At 38.1% G+C, this 19,649-nt stretch overlaps 1 protein-coding gene across 1 annotated transcript in view; it reads left to right on the top strand.

Moving 5' to 3' along the window:
* Nucleotides 1–1,486: 1,486 nt before the first annotated feature.
* The window catches only part of LOC148026839 (phosphatidate cytidylyltransferase 1-like), an 88,368-nt gene continuing 70,205 nt past the window's right edge, over nt 1,487–19,649 (top strand). The window contains exons 1-3 of the mRNA XM_087691378.1: nt 1,487–1,980; nt 2,081–2,325; nt 2,434–2,585. Of these exons, the coding sequence (XP_087547504.1) occupies nt 1,903–1,980; nt 2,081–2,325; nt 2,434–2,585 (475 nt within the window). The 5' untranslated portion in view covers nt 1,487–1,902. The remainder of the gene's footprint in view (nt 1,981–2,080; nt 2,326–2,433; nt 2,586–19,649) is intronic.

The following is a 19,649-nucleotide window of genomic DNA, read 5'->3' as shown; positions in this document are numbered from 1 at the left end:
GCCGATGCTTATTTGGAAGTATTTGCCTCAATACATAAGGCTAGTTCCATATTTGTATGGATACACTCCTTCACATGTGCCTATCATTATGCCAAGTTTGAACACTAGTTTGAGCATGCCAAATTTTGATCAGGGTTGAATGGTAATTTTTTGCAAGTGGCTAGCTTTGATGGCATTAAATGCGTTTTATTAAAACTTTCTTAGGAAGAACAAGGCCTTAATGAAATGCAATTGAGTTGCCAAGAGGGAGTGTAAGACATAATCATGCATCTGTGTTTAAAGGGGCTTATGGAACCCTACTATAAAACCATCTCCTTGGAATGCAATCCAATGCATCACACGAATGCAATCCAATGCATCACATGTGAACATTAGAAAACAAATGGACGTGCTTAAAACATGCATTAGAAACTTTATCCCCATTGAAATGCAATCCAATAGCACACATTGGTGTCAAATGTAGTGATGAGGGTTAGTACAAGACAAAACCATTCCAGCATGGTTAAAAGGGCCTAAGAGAACCTACTCTAAGACCATCCCAATGAATGTAATCCAATGTAGGACACACAAATGTTAGCCAAAAGCATTTAAATGTGCTTAGAATAGGCCTAAGAAGACCTACTTCAAAACCATTCCCATGATATGCAACCCAAAATGATACTTGCTAGTGTCAAACTAAATTATTTCACTTGCCTTGCCACCTTGAGCACTCTTGAAGACACAATCTTGATATATTTCAAAGGCAATGGCACCAACCATTAGTAAATTGCCACCTTGAGGGCTTAACTATCATTTTCCTCAAGTGAAAAAGCATATGTGTTCTCCAAAGTAATTAAGAGCTATCAATGTAGTGGAAATAGGCCTAAGAAACCCATGTCACAATGGAAAGCAAACAAAATTATTTGAATGAAGTGGAAATAGGCCTAAGAAACCTAGGTCCCAATGGAATGCAACCTAGAGCACCGTTTGTTAGGATCATGCAAAACTATATGAAGGATGCATGTGAAACAAACCTAAGAAGTCCACATATAAAATCAAGTGGATGTGTGAGCAATGTGCTTAAGGCTTGTTCGAGACCCATTGGGAATGATAGGTCTAAATGGGGGGTGTTGTGATGTTGTTGAAGATCTAGGTTTGTTGTAGCTTTTCAAAAACATGTCCAATGGCAGGTGAAGTTTTGTGGGTGATGTCATCATAGTGGATAAATGCATAGACAAAAGACCAAAAACATCGTCACTGTTTAGAGCATGACACACTTCTGATTGTTCAAATCTCAACGCTAGAAAGAGTTTGGCAGAACTTATTTGTAATGTGAGAACTTGTACTTGTGCGCGTATGTGTGTGGAAGTCTGGAAGTGTGTGGAAGTTTCACCCGCCCAAGAAACCTTATGGGCCTTCCCTTTCCGAGTGGTGGGAAAGCCTCAAACTCTCTCTCTCTCTCTCTCTCTCTCTCTCTTTACTACCACCTAATAGTGGTGTGTTTTGCCTTTGCCGCATTCCTTATTACTTTTCTGATCCTCGTTCCAAATACCTCTGCGTAAGCGACTAAGTTCGACCAAAGGTAGCCATTTTTGCGCGCGAAGCTAGGGTTTTACTCTCGAATCCTGCGCAATTTGAGGCGTCCGGCAGGCGTCGCCTTCTCCCGCATTGCAAGGAGCCTCGGAATACAGCGAGCTTCGTTCTTTCGGAATGTGCATCGGTATTGCAGATGATCATGATTACACGTTCGAACATACAGAACGATATACCACAAAATTAGAAGCGTGCCACACTTTGGGATAAAGCGCACAAGAGGCATTGCTTAACGCAAGACGGAGTGCCTAACGGGACGCGTTTTTCTACTCGTTTAAAGAACAGTAGGTGCAGAAAGAGAAGCAAGTCAACTAACCAAACAGCAGAAAAATGTTGCGCGGACGAGGCTTGGTCTTGTCCCAGTCTTTGCGACATCGCATTCGACGACGATCTTCTGAAGAGAATAAGGTGGGTTTAAGCCAGCGAGACTTGTTAACTCCGTTTTGCAGAGCTCACTCATTTGGAATTCAGCTTCTCTAGTTTTCCTCACCTAAAATGCCGTAACCAGGCCCTAAATGATGCCAACGGAGAACATTTGCTAGTGGATGATCGAGAGAAGTATCGGAAAATGAAAACTCGGACACTGTCAACTGTATGGATGCTTGGTGGTTTTATTCTCATCCTGTACATGGGCCACTTGTACATTTGGGCAATGATAGTTGTGATTCAGATATTTATGGCAAGAGAGTTGTTCTTACTTGCATCCCGAGATCAAAGAGAGAAGCAGCTGCCAGGGTTCAGATTGCTGAATTGGTGAGTTACTGAGTAAGTCCCTTGTGATGTGAGCTTTTTTTATTTTCTTTTTAGTGAAAGCGTTTGTCCTCTAAGTGTACAAGTCATAGACAAATACGATTTTTGCAGGCATTTTTTTTTTACTGCAATGGTGTACGTGTATGGCCGTTTTCTCAGCAAACAGCTTGTGACTACAATATCTTCTGACAAAGTTTTATCCCAGCTTTTTAGTGGATTTATCAAGTACCACATGCTGATTTGCTATTTTCTTTACATTGCAGGTAATTGTTCATTTATTTTCAGCATTAATTCTGGTATGTAGGATGTACTAAACTCTTTGCTTTAACTAGCTGAATTCTTAGATGTGCATCATGGGTGTCTAAATGTTAAACAAAATCGAATGGTGAAGTTTGATGGTGAATGTGTTTATACTAAAAGCTCTCAACTAATGGTAGTATAAATGAGTGGACCAATGTTGGACTTGACACATAAAGCCATACAAATAGTAGAAGAGAGGAGACAAATTTACAATAATTCTTTAATGTCATTTAGAACAATTGTTGGATATCTTTGTGGATCAGGCTTAACTAATAAGTGCCTCAATAAAATAACATATTGGGTTGCTAAACAAGCAACTTTCTATTTCACCTTTGCAAAAGAAAGAGCCATGATAGACTATTGATTGCTGCTTCTAGTAGTAGCAATCAATTCCAAAGTAAAATATAAAGTTGGAACTTGGATTGGATCTCTAGGTGCCTCTATGAATCTAGATGTCTCTATGACTAGCCAAATCTAAATTTGTTTCAAGTTGTTAAGAGACCTCTTTTAGACATATTGTGTTCTATCCATTTAATTTTCAAATTTGTAGAAAATTAGCCTTGTTGTACATGGTTTAGGAACTTTGTATATGTGGTTTGTTTCCATAAAATCCTGTAAAGGGGAAGGGGCACAATTCCCTCTTATGGTTGTGTCATTCCTCTCTCTCTCTCTCTCTTAATGTCATTGGATTATTTTAAAGTTAGATAGCTTGAAGTAATGTCACATTTTTCCATATACCTACTTTGGTATTAGAGTAAGGGTGCCTTCCTTGTAAAAACTTTTCTGGGGTGAAAACATTTTGGGCTCAATATTCTCATCGTGGTTTACTATGCCAAGAGATAGAGAAGAGAATTATGGTTAATCATCTAAGAACTCTTGATACTTTGTGTGCTTCTTTGATTAGAAAAATGTACGAAGATGCAAGGAGTTGGAAAGTGATCTAAAAATTAAAGCCTTAATAGAGAGAAGGATAAAAGCAAGTACTAAAGTGAAGGTCTTTGTAGACTTCTCAAGATAGATGGTATTACAATTGCAAAAACTCATCTTAGCATGTAGGATATCAATGTTATTGATGCAAAGTCTATGGAGGATGACACATCACCTATCATTTGAGGATCCATCCAAGTCATAACTTCAAAAGTCTCATCATACTTAAAAAGTGGCCTCCTTTTGTCCCAAATGCTTTTCCATGGAGAAGAATGAGAAAGTCAAAGAGCCAACTATGTCTATGGTAGTTGAATTTTCATAGGAGCTTTTAATGAAAGTAGACAATGCTAAAAGAGACTTTAGGTTTGGAGGGGAGTATCAAGTTTGATGTTTTCTATGGTAAGGGAGATGATAAAAAAGTTTTGTCTTTTAGGAGACAAGTTGATACTATTTTTGGTGGTGATGATTATATAGAGAAATTAAAGATTTGGTTAGCAAAAATGCCTTTCAAGGACGTTGCTCTAACTTAGTGGCTTAAAGTTTCTAATAAGAAAAGGAATCCAATTCTTCGAAGGAGCTTAAGGAGATGTTCAATAAGAAGTTTTCATCTTCATCCATCCTTTTGTCCCAAATGCTTTTCCATGGAGAAGAATGAGAAAGTCAAAGAGCCAATTATGTTTATGGTAGTTGAATTTTCATAGGAGCTTTTAATGAAAGTAGACAATGCTAAAAGAGACTTTAGGTTTGGAGGGGAGTATCAAGTTTGATGTTTTCTATGGTAAGGGAGATGACAAAAAAGTTTTGTTTTTTAGGAGACAAGTTGATACTATTTTTGGTGGTGAAGATTATATAGAGAAATTAAAGATTTGGTTAGCAAAAATGCATTTCAAGGACGTTGCTTTAACTTAGTAGCTTAAAGTTTCTAATAAGAAAAGGAATCTAATTCTTCGAAGGAGCTTAAGGAGATGTTCAATAAGAAGTTTTCATCTTCATCCTTTGAAATGGATATGCAACAAGAATTTGATGAGCTAAAACAAAGTCAAGGTGAAAATGTAGCAACATATATAAACAAAATTTGTAGCTATTTCTCTTGAGTTTACATCTCTTGATGAAGTAACTCTTTACAGAGATAAGAGTTTATCCATGGGTTACATCCAATGATTTGATGAGTTGTTAGGATGATGAAATCAAATACTATGAAAGCAAATCAAGATGTGTAAAAGTTGAAGGACTACATATGCCATGGATACTTGAAAAATCCTCCAAAGAACAACCACAAAAAAGGAAGGTTAAGATGTTTGACCAAAAGATATCAGATCAACATGAGTGAAATCAGACCGCAAGTCAAAGTGCAAGAATGACGATACATTACCTTCATTGTTGTAACATATTAGAAGTTAACAGAATACACAAGGACAGGAAAATGTTTCTCTTGTGGAAAAAAGGGACACTTGGCTTCTCAACATTCTAGCAAGGCAAAGAAGAAGAATCAACCCCAAAAGCCACCTTAAGTGAATGCTACACCGAAAGATCCCTTACAATATGATGATATTCCATAAGAGAAAAAAAGCTTCTTATGGCTAGGGTTAGGACTGCTAATTAGTTTGTTCTCATTTGCTTTGATACAAGAGCTACATATGATTATATCCATTCTTGGATTATCGAAAACTTGCCAAAATAAATAGTTTTTTACGTGGCCAAGAAATGAGAAAGTGAAATGAGAAAGGAACACTTACAGAAAGCTCATTTTAAAATGTAAAAATTATTTTCATTTAGATTTTAAATGGATGCTAGATAAGTACTTTAATGACTATTTTGAAATACTTACAACTTACAAAGAAGCTAGAGAACTAGAATTTGCTTTAAGCAATGTCTCAAGGACAATACAAATTTCAAGGAGGAGGGAATACAACCAATTGTTTATATATCAACTAATGTTTAGATGTATTTTTGCAATGATTTACATTAATTGGATGCACGTGAAGCTTAAGATGTAATTTGTATGTTCTTTGAGTATTTGAAAATATAGTTAAATACTCATCTCTTTATTCAAGGGCGAGTAATGGCTAGATCATCCTCTATTCATAATTGGGACATCATGGATGAGATGCCCAAGAGAACTAAAAGTTTAGTTAGGTGGTCATATTAATTAGGAACATAGTCAAATACTGCTTTGTTATTGGTAGGAAACGTCAGAAATGTCCAAGTGTTTTTGAAATGTAAAAAAATGGTTGAATTAAAAATTTAGTTAATGAAGATTATAGTTGGTCCAAATTTGCATGCTGGATCAAATTGTCCCTTTTCACCTATTAAAAGTTGCTCTATAGAGACATGGATTTGAAGTTTGAACATGTTTACTTGTAGCTTTTACGATTCATGTGACATATCCCATGATAATGCATAAAGGGGGAGGGACCAGAATAGACGAAGTATTTAATGTTGTGGATACTATTGTGGGTAGCATTGTCTCACATTCACTTGGCAATGAGAGGGCTCACACAACTTGATTGAATTCACCTCCATCAAATTCCCATGGAGGATTGAATATCTTGTTCCTTTGCATATATCGCTCTCTTTTATTTATCCTCCTCTCTTGCAAGCAGGTGGTTTGGGTGCCTAGAACATCCTTATGTTTCTTCCTCTCACCACCCTTTCAAGGAGGGATCTGCTCTGCAATAAGACGTAGGGACTATGTGTTTCAAGTGCAAATAAAAGGTCACAATCATGGCAAGTGTTTGAAGAGGCAGCCAAACGTGAGCTCAAGACATGGGTAAGTTCTTGATAGTGACAGTGACTTGGATTTTAATAGCAATGAGGATGGTTATATAGAGAGTTCTAGCTCCATGGATTCAAGATCTACTGTTGTGGCATCATTATGGTTTGGGTCAAAATCCAAAGTTGCCATTGATTGAGAGCTTTAGTTCATGATGTGTCTTCTTCGCATCGGCACCCATATGTAGTGGGGAATTGGTTGCACATGACATGGTATTGGCGATGGTGCAGCATTGGCTCTTGTTTGCCATAAATCCATGGCATCAAGAGCTGCAGTTGTGGCATCATTATGGCTGGGGTTGAAATTGAGAGTTGCTGTAGTTTGAGAGGAGTGATTGAGAGCTTCGATCTAGGAAGTCTCTTCTTTGCACCAGCACCCATAGGTAGTGGGGAACTAGTGGTGTGCAAATGACATGGTAGTAGTGATGTTTCAACAGGGCTCTTGTTTGAGAAAGGTAGCCCTTGAGATTTCTTGGGTGGTAATCAAACTGCTCAAGGATGTTTGTAGGCATATGTGTGGAATTTGCATCTTTTAGAGGGAGAAGGGAGATGATCATGATTTGGTTGACAGCCATGGTGGAAGGTCAACAAGAAGATCATGTGTGTGGTTTGTGAATTGGCTTGTTGAAACTGGCCCTTAGATAACTAAAGAGCAATAGAATATAAACTCCCTTAGATAACTAAAGAGCAGTAGAATATAAACTTAGTGGGCACAATCAATGTAAAATAGCAAATCAGCGGACTAACTACAAACAGGGGAGCTAGAATGATCTTGTTTAGTGGCCACTGCCCACAACAGGGGCCACCCGCAAAGCATGGTGGTCCTAGTGGTACATTATTTTTTAAATGAACAGTTTTACAAATGGCCGATTACTCAGCTGATTATGGTCCAACATGAAATTTGTCAGTGATCAAGCACAGTTTCATCTTATAAACCTCTTTGGTAAAACCTAATCTCTGTCGCGATAAATCAGTCTCAAATATGTCAGCAAAATCTCAATATGTGCTCAATCCTCAATATATGCTCTTTAAACTCAGCCCTGGTGGCATCTCATGTGGCAAATTGTAATAAATGGACTCTTAACAAGGTTAAGGTGTTTGGCTGAAGAAACTAATTCTTATACAGCAGCAAATCAGTCCCAAAATTTCCCTTGTATAGATAGTGCATGCTCACAGTAATCAGTCCAGCTATGGTTTAATACATTTGCCACCTTCACTTATCTTAAGAAAACTGTTTTGATTGCACTCTAACATGCGCATTCTGCATCACAATGCTGTGCAAAGCTCAAATGGTGTTTGCATGTCAGAGATACACTGTATGCATGTCCAAATACAGCTGTACAACCACATGCACTTTCAATTTCTGATCAATAGCCCTGATTTGCCAAAAACAGCAGAAACCGTAATCAGCCCTGATCTACAAAAACCTAATCAGCAGTACTTGACAAACTCCATTGTGTGTGTGTGTGAGAGAGAGAGAGAGAGAGAGAGAGAGAGAGAGAGAGAGAGAGAGAGAGAGAGAGAGAGAGAGAGAGAGAGAGAGAGAGAGAGAGAGAGAGAGAGCATCCTTTGTTTCTATAGATTGGTGATGTACCCTCTGGATGATCCCCTTCCTTTGAGAGAGAGAGAGAGAGAGAGAGAGAGAGAGATGATGTACCCTCTGGATGATCCCCTTCCTTTGAGAGAGAGAGAGAGAGAGAGAGAGAGAGATGATGTACCCTCTGGATGATCCCCTTCCTTTGAGAGAGAGAGAGAGAGAGAGAGAGAGAGAGAGAGAGAGAGACCATCCTTTGTTTCTATGGATTGGTGATGTACCCTCTGGATGATCCCCTTCCTTTGTTCCTGTGGATTGGTATTGGATAGCTTTTTAGTGTGCTTTGTTCATGTATTGTGTTGTTATATTAGCCTTTTAGCTTCATGACGGTTGTTGCTGTTTTACTTGGTTGGCCAGAAGGCCTGATGTAAAACTTCCCATACATTAATTTACACTTTATGTTGTCATCATTCCATCTTCTCTTGGTTGCATCCACTATTCTTCATTTCATACTTGCTTTTCACCTTTGCACTTCTAGGTTCATTTCTTGTTAGGCACACAATCCATAGGTTCAACACTTATCTTTTAGTTGCATGTTTCATGTGCGAAAGTGTTGGGAATCTTTCTTACCATGGGAGATTGATCTTGTTATGAGGACGTGAAATTTTGATGCTTAGCTTAGCATTTTATTAAGTTGTTAATCAAATGTGCAAATGTGCATTGCACTCGTGATGTGCAAGTTAGCTATTTCACAATTACAAGCCAAGGAATTTGAGATGTTAGTGGGTATCAAAGGCAAAAGCTGTAGTAAATTGTACTTAACAAGCACTAAGTGGTACTTGGTTACTAATTTTGGCCTAGATCATTTATTAGCCACTAATGTTAGTAGTAACATTAGGAACCAGGCTTTAATTAATCATTAAGAATAAATAATTAAATTAATTTTCAACATTAATATTTTGAAAATTAATTTAATTGGGCTGAAAATTACTGAAAATGTATTTAGAAGGTTGTCGTTGGGCAAAACTTGCTTATGCAAGTGAGGGAAAGGCTATATGAGATTGGTGGAGTGTCATTCCAGCATGGTGGAGGTTAGGCAAGTAGGAAAGAGAGTTACTGTTGAAATTTTCTAGCCATTGAAGGTTGTCAAAGAGCTCCCGCTAGCTGATTAGGAGGCCATTTAAGGTAGGTGACAGCCCCTTAGGTTGTCTATAGGCAAGTGATAGTAATTTTGGGGCCCACAAAGGCAGGTGGTTGCATGTGGGGCTCTTGTTGATGGTGGGTTGTAGTCAATTAGCCATTCACAACAAACATTAAAACTCAACTAGTTTTGGGGATGAATCATGAAACTTTGAAATTTCTCTCTTTAGCTTTCTCTCCATTCTCACAACCAATTCATAGCTTTTTGTAAGAGGTCTCAACTAAATTTAGTGCCAAGAGGCATTTTCATTGCTAAACTCTAATCTGTAGTAGGTTTTACCAGCTACATCGGGAAGAGTGCTTAGAAATTGGGGCCTAGTACTTAAAATTCAATAGCTGAAATTTGGAGATTGCAGATAATTTTAAGAGGCAAGCCAATCAACATTAAGTTTGGGGTAGTATCAAGGAGTGATTAAAGGCCAATCCCCAAGCAAACCAAGGGGCAAGCTGATTTGAAGGCTTGTCAATTGCAATGGACAGTAAGATGTATTGAAGACTGAAGGAGGTTAAGTCGTATCTCAGTACTTCAACCTTTAGCAATACAAGTTAAAGAAATGCTACAGGGGAGTGCTAGTTTTAGGGCCAACAAAGTGTCCATTGTCCAAGATTAAGTGGTAACATTTTGGGGCCAACAAGGTGTCCATTATCCAAGTTTAAGTGGTAACATTTTGCATTTTCAGTTTATGTTAATTTTATGCTTGTTGCAATTATTGCTTGATTATGTCAGTTACCACCCTATTTGCAAAGGAAGGTTGGTTTCAAGAAATTTCAGCTCAATTAAAGATCAAACCTAAAAGTAGCAAAATCACAAATTTACTATGTCACATAGTTGCATACTCATTGTTTACATGTTTCATGAAAACATAAAGTCTCAATATTCAAAATGTAATAATGACTCAAGACTCAATTAATGCCAATAATAAGCCTCAAGAGTAAAGGCAAAAGTAGATAGACCATAGTAAGTACTAAATTAAAAATACTAACAAAAGTCTAAAGCCTAAAGGTTGAGAGACAAGACTCTATGTAGTATGAGCCATAACATCAATCTCTCATCATCTTTCTCCTTGTTGATATCTCCATCTTTTCAAATCTTCTTTTCTTAAGCTTGGAGATAGGTCGTAAATTAGTATGAATGTATATTAATTCCTCAATGTTCTTAGGGAGCAAGTTGTTTCTTCTTTATGCGTGGATCAGAGATTGTGTTCCAATTGCTCTCACTAGGAGAAGCATATATGCCTTGTGAAAGCACTTGAAAATATAACTGTTGTAAATTTGGTGTGAGCTCCAAGAGTTTCCCACCATTTCACTCCTTTGTGCTTTCTTTTCTCAAATTTTTGCAAGAGGATGAGAAAATGTACCTAACATTGACTCGTATACATCCAACTTATCACCTAAAAGTTTGTGTGTTTTAGCATTATACTCAGTGATATACTCTTATTACATCCATCCATCCATCCAATATCTCTTTATCGTGATTTGGATGTCTCTCTCCAAATAGGATGAAGCACAAAATTTGTTGTATGCAATGGAGAGTGCATCAAATTTCATTTATCCACTTAAATGCATGTGACATTTGCTAGTATTGAGGGACCAATCCCATTTGTACTCTCTATTTTATCCACCATTCGGTTAGTAAGATTGTACACAATTCCTATGATGCTTCCTTATCTATTAGCTTGGCAAAGGATTTTGAAGATGGGTTTTACAAATTTGGGTTGCATTCCGTGCGCGTACAGTACATTTCATATGGTATTGTATGGTTTGCGTGTGTTCGAATTGTATCCAAGAAAAAAGACCATTTAAAATGTCCATTGGTGCACCTTTTCGAAATTTTGCCCTTTTTTTTGGCTTGTTACACATTCAAACTTCTTTTCTTTCACACCTCTCCCTCTTTCATAGTTCTTCCTCTTCTCTTCTCCCTTGCCTCAACCCTTATAAAAGGGCAGTCCCCCTCCCCCCATCTCACCACACAAATCAGCCTCCATCTTCATCAATTTCCCTCTTGAGCTCAACTTTCAATCACTCTACTCTCCCTCTTCCTTTATCTCACCTCCTCTTTCTCCTAATACTCATTGGGTTAAAGTATTTACATTTGTTCTTGACTCTCATCTTGTTTAATGGTGAATAGATAATGCCTTGTACACTATTTCTTGGATCATAACTCTCATGTTGAAGTAAGTAATATTGTCACAACTCTATAGAAACAGAATTTGTATCCTTTTTTATTAATTTGTCTATATAATGAATTATTAAATTTGTTTCCTTTGCACTAATTAGATATAAGATAAAGTGCATTGGAGTTGGCCACTGATGAGTGGTCACAGGTTATGGTGGACCCACGTGGTGGGTTAGAGAAAAGATAGTTCACACTTCTTCCTATATGGCCCGATTGGGCGCCTGTGACCAGAACTCACGTATATCAGGGTTAGACTCGCACACAGAAAGGATTGATGCATTGAAGTGTGGGCTAGATCCGCCAGAACAGACAGTTACAATCAACAAGATGGCATGATCATGAAATGCTTGTACAATGTGCATATGTGGGCTAAAAGCTTGAAATGCATATTTCTTTGCATAGCAAAGTCACATGAAGATTCTGATACCGTTTTTGCGATGTACAGGGAAAAAGCTTTCATATGACACCCATATTGGGGGGTCAGTAAATTTTAGGAGGTCCCTAAATTTTAGGAGCCTCGAATTAGCCTAAAAATGCTAGTCCTAAAAAATAGGGATGTCATTCTAAAAATAGTATTTTTTGTACTCTGACTGTGCTTACTAAATTTGGTTGTTTCTATTCTTGACAGTATTCAGCCCAAAAAGGAAGGCCATAGAGAAGAGACAAGTGTTAAGACACTTATCACCCAAGTTTCCAAGTGTCCCACCGCTTGTCACATCCCATGACATGTGGCTGGACACTTGTCTTGTGCTACTCCACTTTCCCCTTTTGTACTAGCTTTTCTCTCTCCTATAAATAAGAGCTCGTTTTTCTTCATTCAGCATAATTTTTCTTCGCTGTAAACTCATGTACAGCACCCACATATAGCCAAAAACTGGCCCCATCCATCCCCATCATCTTTCTCTACTTCTCCATTATCAAATTCCTCCATATTCCCTCTTCTATCACTGTTGTTTTACAGGACAGCAAGCCTGTAAATTCATTACAGCACCTCCTTCTCGAGCTCTTTCTTCCATTTTAGCAACAAGAAGCAAGCCCTATTCATGTACTGTTGATCAACGACGGAGAAAGGCTGATTTCCCCTCTTTCTTCTCTCACACTGTAAAGAAATCAGTTCTTATCATTGCATAATAGATAATGCATGTGTGTTTGTACATCTTTGCATGATCTTGTAGGAGTGAGAATTGTTCTTCAATCCTCAATTTTGTCTCCATTCCTTTTACATTTTCATGGCTGCAATTTTGTGAGTAATTTTCATTTTCAGCTTTAAGTGTTCATTCTCTTTTATATTAAATCTCGAAAACAAGCGAATATCATAATTGTTAAGCATACTACGTTGTTCGGGGCGTTTATAGTGGTATCAGAGCTTTGGCTGTTATAAGTTTGTTTGTTTTTAGCCCTTGCATTGTGTGCTTGAGCATATTTTTCTTAGAGTCTCAATGGATCAGTCGAGTGCTATCCTTCAAGCCATTCAAAGTCTTAGAGAGGAGAATCAACAAATTCGTGAGCAACTTCTCAAACTAGAAAAAGTTGAGAATCCCAAAGAATTCAAGGAAAGAAGCCCATCTGCTTCAAGGAGACAAAGCCATACCAATGAAAGGAGCCGATCAAGAAGTCCAACTACTTCTAAGAGGCATTCCCATTCTACTTCAAGACAAAGAAAGAGATCGTGTCGAAGCTTATCCTCTTCTTCAAAGTCAGTTGGCGCCTACTCTGATGGACCCTCTTCTAGTGACGAAGAGTCACATCCTTCTCGTGGAAGACCTTATCATCGTCAAAGGCGTCGACATTCTTCACTCTCGTCTCCATTTTCATTCCCATCAAGCACTTCATCATCTTCAATCTCAAGATCCGGGCATGGACGAAGGCATAAGAAGAGGAAGAAGACTAAGTCACTATCTCAACTTGAAAAGAAGATCAAGTTCAATATGTACGATGGTTCCCGAAATGTTGATCTCCTTCTGAAGTTTATTCGTCAATTTCAAATTTTGTATAGTTGTGACAAGTATAAAGAAAAAGAAAAGATTAAGTTTGCAGCTTTACATTTAACCGACTTAGCCCATACTTGGTGGACGGGGTTGGAATATGATCATGTTGCCCCAAAATCATGGCGGTCCTTTGTTCGCATGATACAAAGCCAATTTCTTCTTGTTCATTTCAAAAGAGATGTAAAAATGGAATGGGATCGGCTTTGGCAAAGGAAAAATGAGTCACTTGGTGACTATACCAAGGGATTTTGGGAGCTACTTTTGAAGGTCCAACATTTCAAGAAGATCAGCAGTTCGGAAAAGCTTAGGAAGTTTCAAGGAGGTTTGCATTTTAAACTTTGTACTGCTCTTAATCATTATCATTGTTCTAGTCTCAGGAAACTCATTGGCCATATTGGGACATGGGAAATAGAGCACAATGGCAACAAATCATTCCAAAAGAATGATAAGAAGAGAGTAGCTGATAATGAGGAGTATTCAGTCCCAAATGAAGAACAAAAACAGTGGCAAAAGCATCCATCAAATCAAAAGAAGATGAAGCCCTATGTACCTCCTAATGCTCCTAAATTTCACTCCAATCTATATCCACAAGCAAAGCAACTTTTTGAAGAAGAAAAGCAGCGCTTCATGAAAGAAGGGAAGTGCTTTAAATGTGGACAAACAAGCCACATAGCGAAGCAATGTCCAAACAAACGACAAAGCAAGGTTTCTGACAACAAGCCTAAGTCGCCAGTGAAAATCAATGCTATCAGTGATGTAGTTGCGAACACAACTCACACTCCAGAGATGCGCAAATTATTAAAAGCTTGGGGACAGTTGCAAGGTAAGCAAACACTAGTCTTGATAAATCTTGGGGTGAATGAAAATGTTATTTCCTTGCAATTAGCTAAAGAGCTTGGATTAAAGAATGAAGAGATGGACACTCCGGCAGAAGTTTGCCAAGCTTTAAATGCCGATGAAGGTGACACAGTGAAGACTGTGACACCCTATATTGGCAAGCTCAAGTTTCAAATTCAAGGCTACAGTGATGAAGATACCTTCTGTATCAGAAACCTTGATGGTTGCGATGTGATTCTTGGCATGCCCTAGAATCATAGAGTAGATTCAACCATCTTCTCTCAGAAAAAGAAGGTAGAACTCACCAACAAAGGCAAGAAGTACGAGATCCAAGCTGGAGTTTCTGGAGACACCATACCTATGGTAAGCCATATGCAAGTCTCTAGAGCAATTAAGGATTGTGTTCAATGTTGTTTGCTTTATGTCACTAATGTAAAAGATAATATGAATGCTGAAAACCAAGAGCGACTTCAGCTCTTGGAAAAGTATAAAGATTGTTTTTCGGAAGATCTTCCTTATCAGCTTTCCCCAGAAGGGCCAGAAGACCATCATATTGATATTATTCCAGGCAGTTCTCCTCCTAATATAGCACCATACCGTGTGAGCCGTCCTCAACAAGAAGAAATCAGAAAGCAAGTCGAAGACCTACTCAACCGTGGGCTAATTAGGCCAAGTAGCTTACCATTTTGTTCATCGGTTCGTCTTGTTTAAAAGAAAGATGGCACATTAAGGATGTGCATTGATTATCGAGCCCTCAACAAAATCACTGTGAAGAATCGGTTTCCTATTCCCAGAATTGACGACATTTTGGATCGTCTAGAAGGCTCAAAGGTTTTCAGCCGCATCGATCTAAAGAGTGGTTATCATCAAATTAGGGTAATACTACAAGATGTACACAAAACTGCTTTCCGCACTTCATACGGTCTTTATGAATTCTTGGTGGTTTCTTTCGGATTAACCAATGCACCAGCCATCTTTAATCGAATGATGGAGCGCATCTTTAGAGAGCATCGACAATATGTCGGTACTTTCTTTGATGATATTCTTGTCTTTAGCAAGAACGAAGAGGTGCATCATTAGCACTTGGAGATTGTTCTACAATTACTTCAACAAAATCAACTCTTGGTAAATGGTAAAAAGAGTGAATTTTTCATGCATAAAATAAATTACCTTGGGCATGTCATCTCTTCTGAAGGGATTCAAATGGATCCTGAAAAGATCAAGATAATCCAAGAATGGCATCATCTTCATGATGTACATGAGGTGCGATCATTTCTTGGCTTATGCTCTTATTACCGTCGCTTCATTAAGCATTTTGCACATATGGCTTTTCCACTTCATGACCTTACAAAGAAGAAGACCTATTTCCAATGGAAGAAAAAAGAGAAGACAGCCTTCACAAGGCTGAAAACAGCTCTTACTTCTGGACCTGTTCTTATCATTCCAGATTTGGTAAAACCATTTGTGGTGGAAGCAGATGCTTGCGGTGATTGTATTGGTGCAGTGCTAAATCAAGAAGGCCATGCCGTAGCTTTTGAAAGCCGCCGTCTAAATGATGTGGAGAAAAGGTATGACATTTATGAAAAGGAGCTCTTAGCAGTGGTTCATGCTTTGAAGATATGGAAACATTATCTTTTAGGCAATGAATTCCGTATTAAAACTGATCATCAGAGCTTGAAGTATTTCAAGACTCAAAAGCATTTGCAGGAGAAACATGCAAGATGGGAAAATTTATTGTCTATGTTTCATTTTCAAATTATGTACACTCCAGGAAAACAAAATGTAGTTGCTGATGCACTTTCTAGAGTGCCTTGCATTGCAACTATTACAGTGGCTCATCATGAAGATTTTCAAACGATGAAGAATACTTATGATGAAGATACTGATTTTGCAGCAATTTGGTCAAATTTACAGCAAGGAGGTTCTCATCCAGATTATTCCATAAAAAACGGTTACCTTCTCATGAACAATCGCCTTTGTGTCACTCTTCGTGTTCGACAAAAGGTGCTTAAAGAAAGTCATGAACCCCCTTATGCAGGGCATAGAGGGAGGGCAGCCACTCTAAGTGCAATTGAGCGCTACTTTTATTGGCCAACATTACGAAGAGATACACATAACTTCATTGAGGCTTGTCTAGTATGCCAAAAATCCAAGTATGATAGGTAGAAGACTCCAGGATTGTTGCAACCTCTTCTAGCGCCCAAAGATCCATGGGAATCTATCACAATGGATTTCATCTCAGGTATTCCAAGAACACCTCAAGGTCATGATATGATTTGGGTCATAATTGATCGATTCAGCAAGCAATCACATTTTATTCCATGTCATAAAACATTGAAATCTGCACAAGCTGCAAGACTGTTCATTCAACATATCTTCAGATTACATGGTATGCCTTCTGAGATCATTTCAGATAGAGACTTCAAATTCACAAGTAACTTTTGGCGTGCTTTATTTGAGAATTTGGAAACCACTTTAAAGTTCTCCTCAGCTTTTCATCCTCAAACTGACAGCCAAACAGAGGTGATGAATCTCACTCTTTTGGATATGTTGAAAGCTTATGTTAGTGAACATAAGTCACAATGGGAGAAATATCTTCAATTATTGGAGTTTGCTTACAACAATACAGTGCACTCATCCACAAGGAAAGCTCCAAATGAAATAGTACAGGGTAAAGTGATTCCTCCTCCAATTATTCGCACTAAAGATAAGATTTTTGCTGCTGATGAGTTTGCTTCAGATTTAAAAACAGCAATGGATCAAGTTCGAGCCACTATCAAAGTTGCCCAAGCGCTACAAAAGAAGCAAGCATATAAACGAAGAAGACCTTTGGCTTTTGAAAAAGGTCAATATGTCTTGCTAAAGTTTGATAAAAGCAGGCTCAAACAAGGTTCCGGTCAAAATTCATCTTTTCCAAAGCTCTCCAGTAGATACTTTGGACCCTTTAAAGTGATTGAGAAAATAAATGAAGTTTCTTATCGACTTCAGCTTCCTACTCATTGGAAAATACACAATGCTTTTCATGTAAGTTTGCTAAAACCTTACATAGGACCAGAACCAAAGGAACCCATTACTGAAGATCCCCCAGAAGTTGAAGAAACAGAGCAACTCTTGGAACCTGAACAGATTTTGTTTTACAAGGATCAAACCACGAGAAGTGGCCTTGTGACACGAAAATTCTTACTAAAATTCAAGAATCTACCCACAACAGATGCACAGTGGGTAGATGAAAAATTCATGAAGGATTACCCAGACATTCTTCAGCCATATCAAGAAGCTTTTCAGTTGAGGACAGCTGAATAAAAGCCAGAGGGCTGTCACAACTCTATAGAAATAGAATTTGTATCATTTTTCATTAATTTGCCTTATTAAATTTGTTTCATTTGCACTAATTAAATATAAGGAAAAGTGCATTGGAGCTGGCCACTGATGAGTGGTCATAGGTTATGGTAGACCCACGCGGTGGGTTAGAGAAAAGATAGTTCACACTTTCACCTATATGGCCCGATTGGGCGCTTGTGACCAGAACTCATGCATATCAGGGTTAGACTTGCACACAGAAAGGATTGATGCCTTGAAGTGTGGACTAGATCCGCTAGAACAGACAGTTACAATCAACAAGATGGCGTGATCATGAAATGCTTGTACAATGTGCATGTGTGGGCTGAAAGCTTGAAATGCACATTTCTTTGCGTAGGAAAGTCACATGAAGATTCTGATATCGTTTTGCGATGTACACGGAAAAAGCTTTCATATGACACCCATATTGGGGGGTCCGTAAATTTTAGGAGCCTCGAATTAGCCTAAAAATGCTAGTCCTAAAAAATAGGGATGTCATTCTAAAAATAGTATTTTTTGTACTCTGACTGTGCTTACTAAATTTGGTTGTTTCTATTCTTGACAGTATTCAGCCCAAAAAGGAAGGCCATAGAGAAGAGACAAGTGTTAAGACACTTATCACCCAAGTTTCCAAGTGTCCCACCGCTTGTCACATCCCATGACATGTGGCTGGACACCTGTCTTGTGCTACTCCACTTTCCCCTTTTGTACTAGCTTGTCCCTCTCCTATAAATAAGAGCTCGTTTTTCTTCATTCAGCATCATTTTTCTTTGCTGTAAACTCATGTACAGCACCCACATATAGCCAAAAACTGGCCCCATCCATCCCCATCATCTTTCCCTACTTCTCCATTATCAAATTCCTCCATATTGCCTCTTCTATCACTGTTGTTTTACAGGACAGCAAGCCTGTAAATTCATTACAGCACCTCCTTCTCGAGCTCTTTCTTCCATTTTAGCAACAAGAAGCAAGCCCTATCCATGTACTGCTGATCAACGATGGAGAAAGGCTGATTTCCCCTCTTTCTTCTCTCACACTGTAAAGAAATTAGTTCTTATCATTGCATAATAGATAATGCATGTGTGTTTGTACATCTTTGCATGATCTTGTGAGAGTGAGAATTACTTCTCCTCACTCTTAAGTTGATTGTAACTGAGCTTTTCCCTAAGGGACTTGGGTTGAGCAGAAATACATTCCTTCGGGGGATTGCCCATCTTCAACCCTCAATCTTGTCTCCATTACTTTTACATTTTCATGGCTGTAATTTTGTGAGTAATTTTCATTTTCAGCTTTAAGTGTTCATTCTCTTTTATATTAAATCTCGAAAATAAGCGAATATCATAATTGTTAAGCATATTACATTGTTCGGGGCGTTTACAAATATTTACTAGTTAATCCTTAATTTCTTATGTATTTTTTAATGATTGTATGAAACACTGTATTTTATTTGAGATTTTTTTGCCTTGACTCTATTGAGACAATGGAGCTAGTTTACTATCCCCCCTTGTTTGATCGGAGTACCAACCTACTTATCCTCATAGTTGAATTCCCATGCACACGGATATGCAAATTCCCCATGTGGGAAAAGGTGTTTGAGATGTGACATATGGAAAAAATAACACACCTAACTTTATTAAAAAAAGGGGGGGAGTGGGAAAAATTTACTAGATGTGGGAAATGGTAAAAATAGAAGTGGGAAATTTTGGGGATATCATACTTGACTGTCAAGGGAAAAAGTAAGGAAAAGTGACGTTTTATGTTGGCGACCACATTTTGTGAAAAAATATTGGTCGCTATAGCGCACTTTTTGATAGGCGACAGATTTCAGCACTCTTCCTACTCGTGGCTCGTACTATGGTGGACTTTGCCAGCCATCAACCTTGGAACTGATAGCCTAAAGGTCTCTCTCTCTCTCTCTCTCTCTCTCTCTCTCTCTCTCTTGACAACAATAAATGTCTTTGAATTTTTTGAAAGCTCACTCTCACTCTCAATTTTCTCTCATATTTTTCTTCTACTATCCATTGCTGTTCAAATCTCAATTACAGCTATAAACAATCACAATTTCTTTCCGAAGCTCCCCTTTCGCTCTCTCCCTTCTTTTCTCATTTCGTGTTGGAAAATTTTCTTATTTTATATTGACTTCTGTTCAAAACTTAATTACAATAGCAAACAATCACAATTTCTTTCTCCCTTTTTCTTTTCTTGTGTTTTGAAATTTTGATTTTTTTCCACAGTTTAGTGTTCACTCTTATTT

The sequence above is a fragment of the Lygodium microphyllum genome, chromosome 13 (genome assembly GCF_053477565.2).
Source record: "Lygodium microphyllum isolate KBCC chromosome 13, Lygodium_microphyllum_v1.1.10, whole genome shotgun sequence".
Classification (NCBI taxonomy): Eukaryota; Viridiplantae; Streptophyta; class Polypodiopsida; order Schizaeales; family Lygodiaceae; genus Lygodium; species Lygodium microphyllum.
Note: the sequence above shows the minus strand (reverse complement) of the source record. Positions and strands in the feature narration are given on the sequence as shown.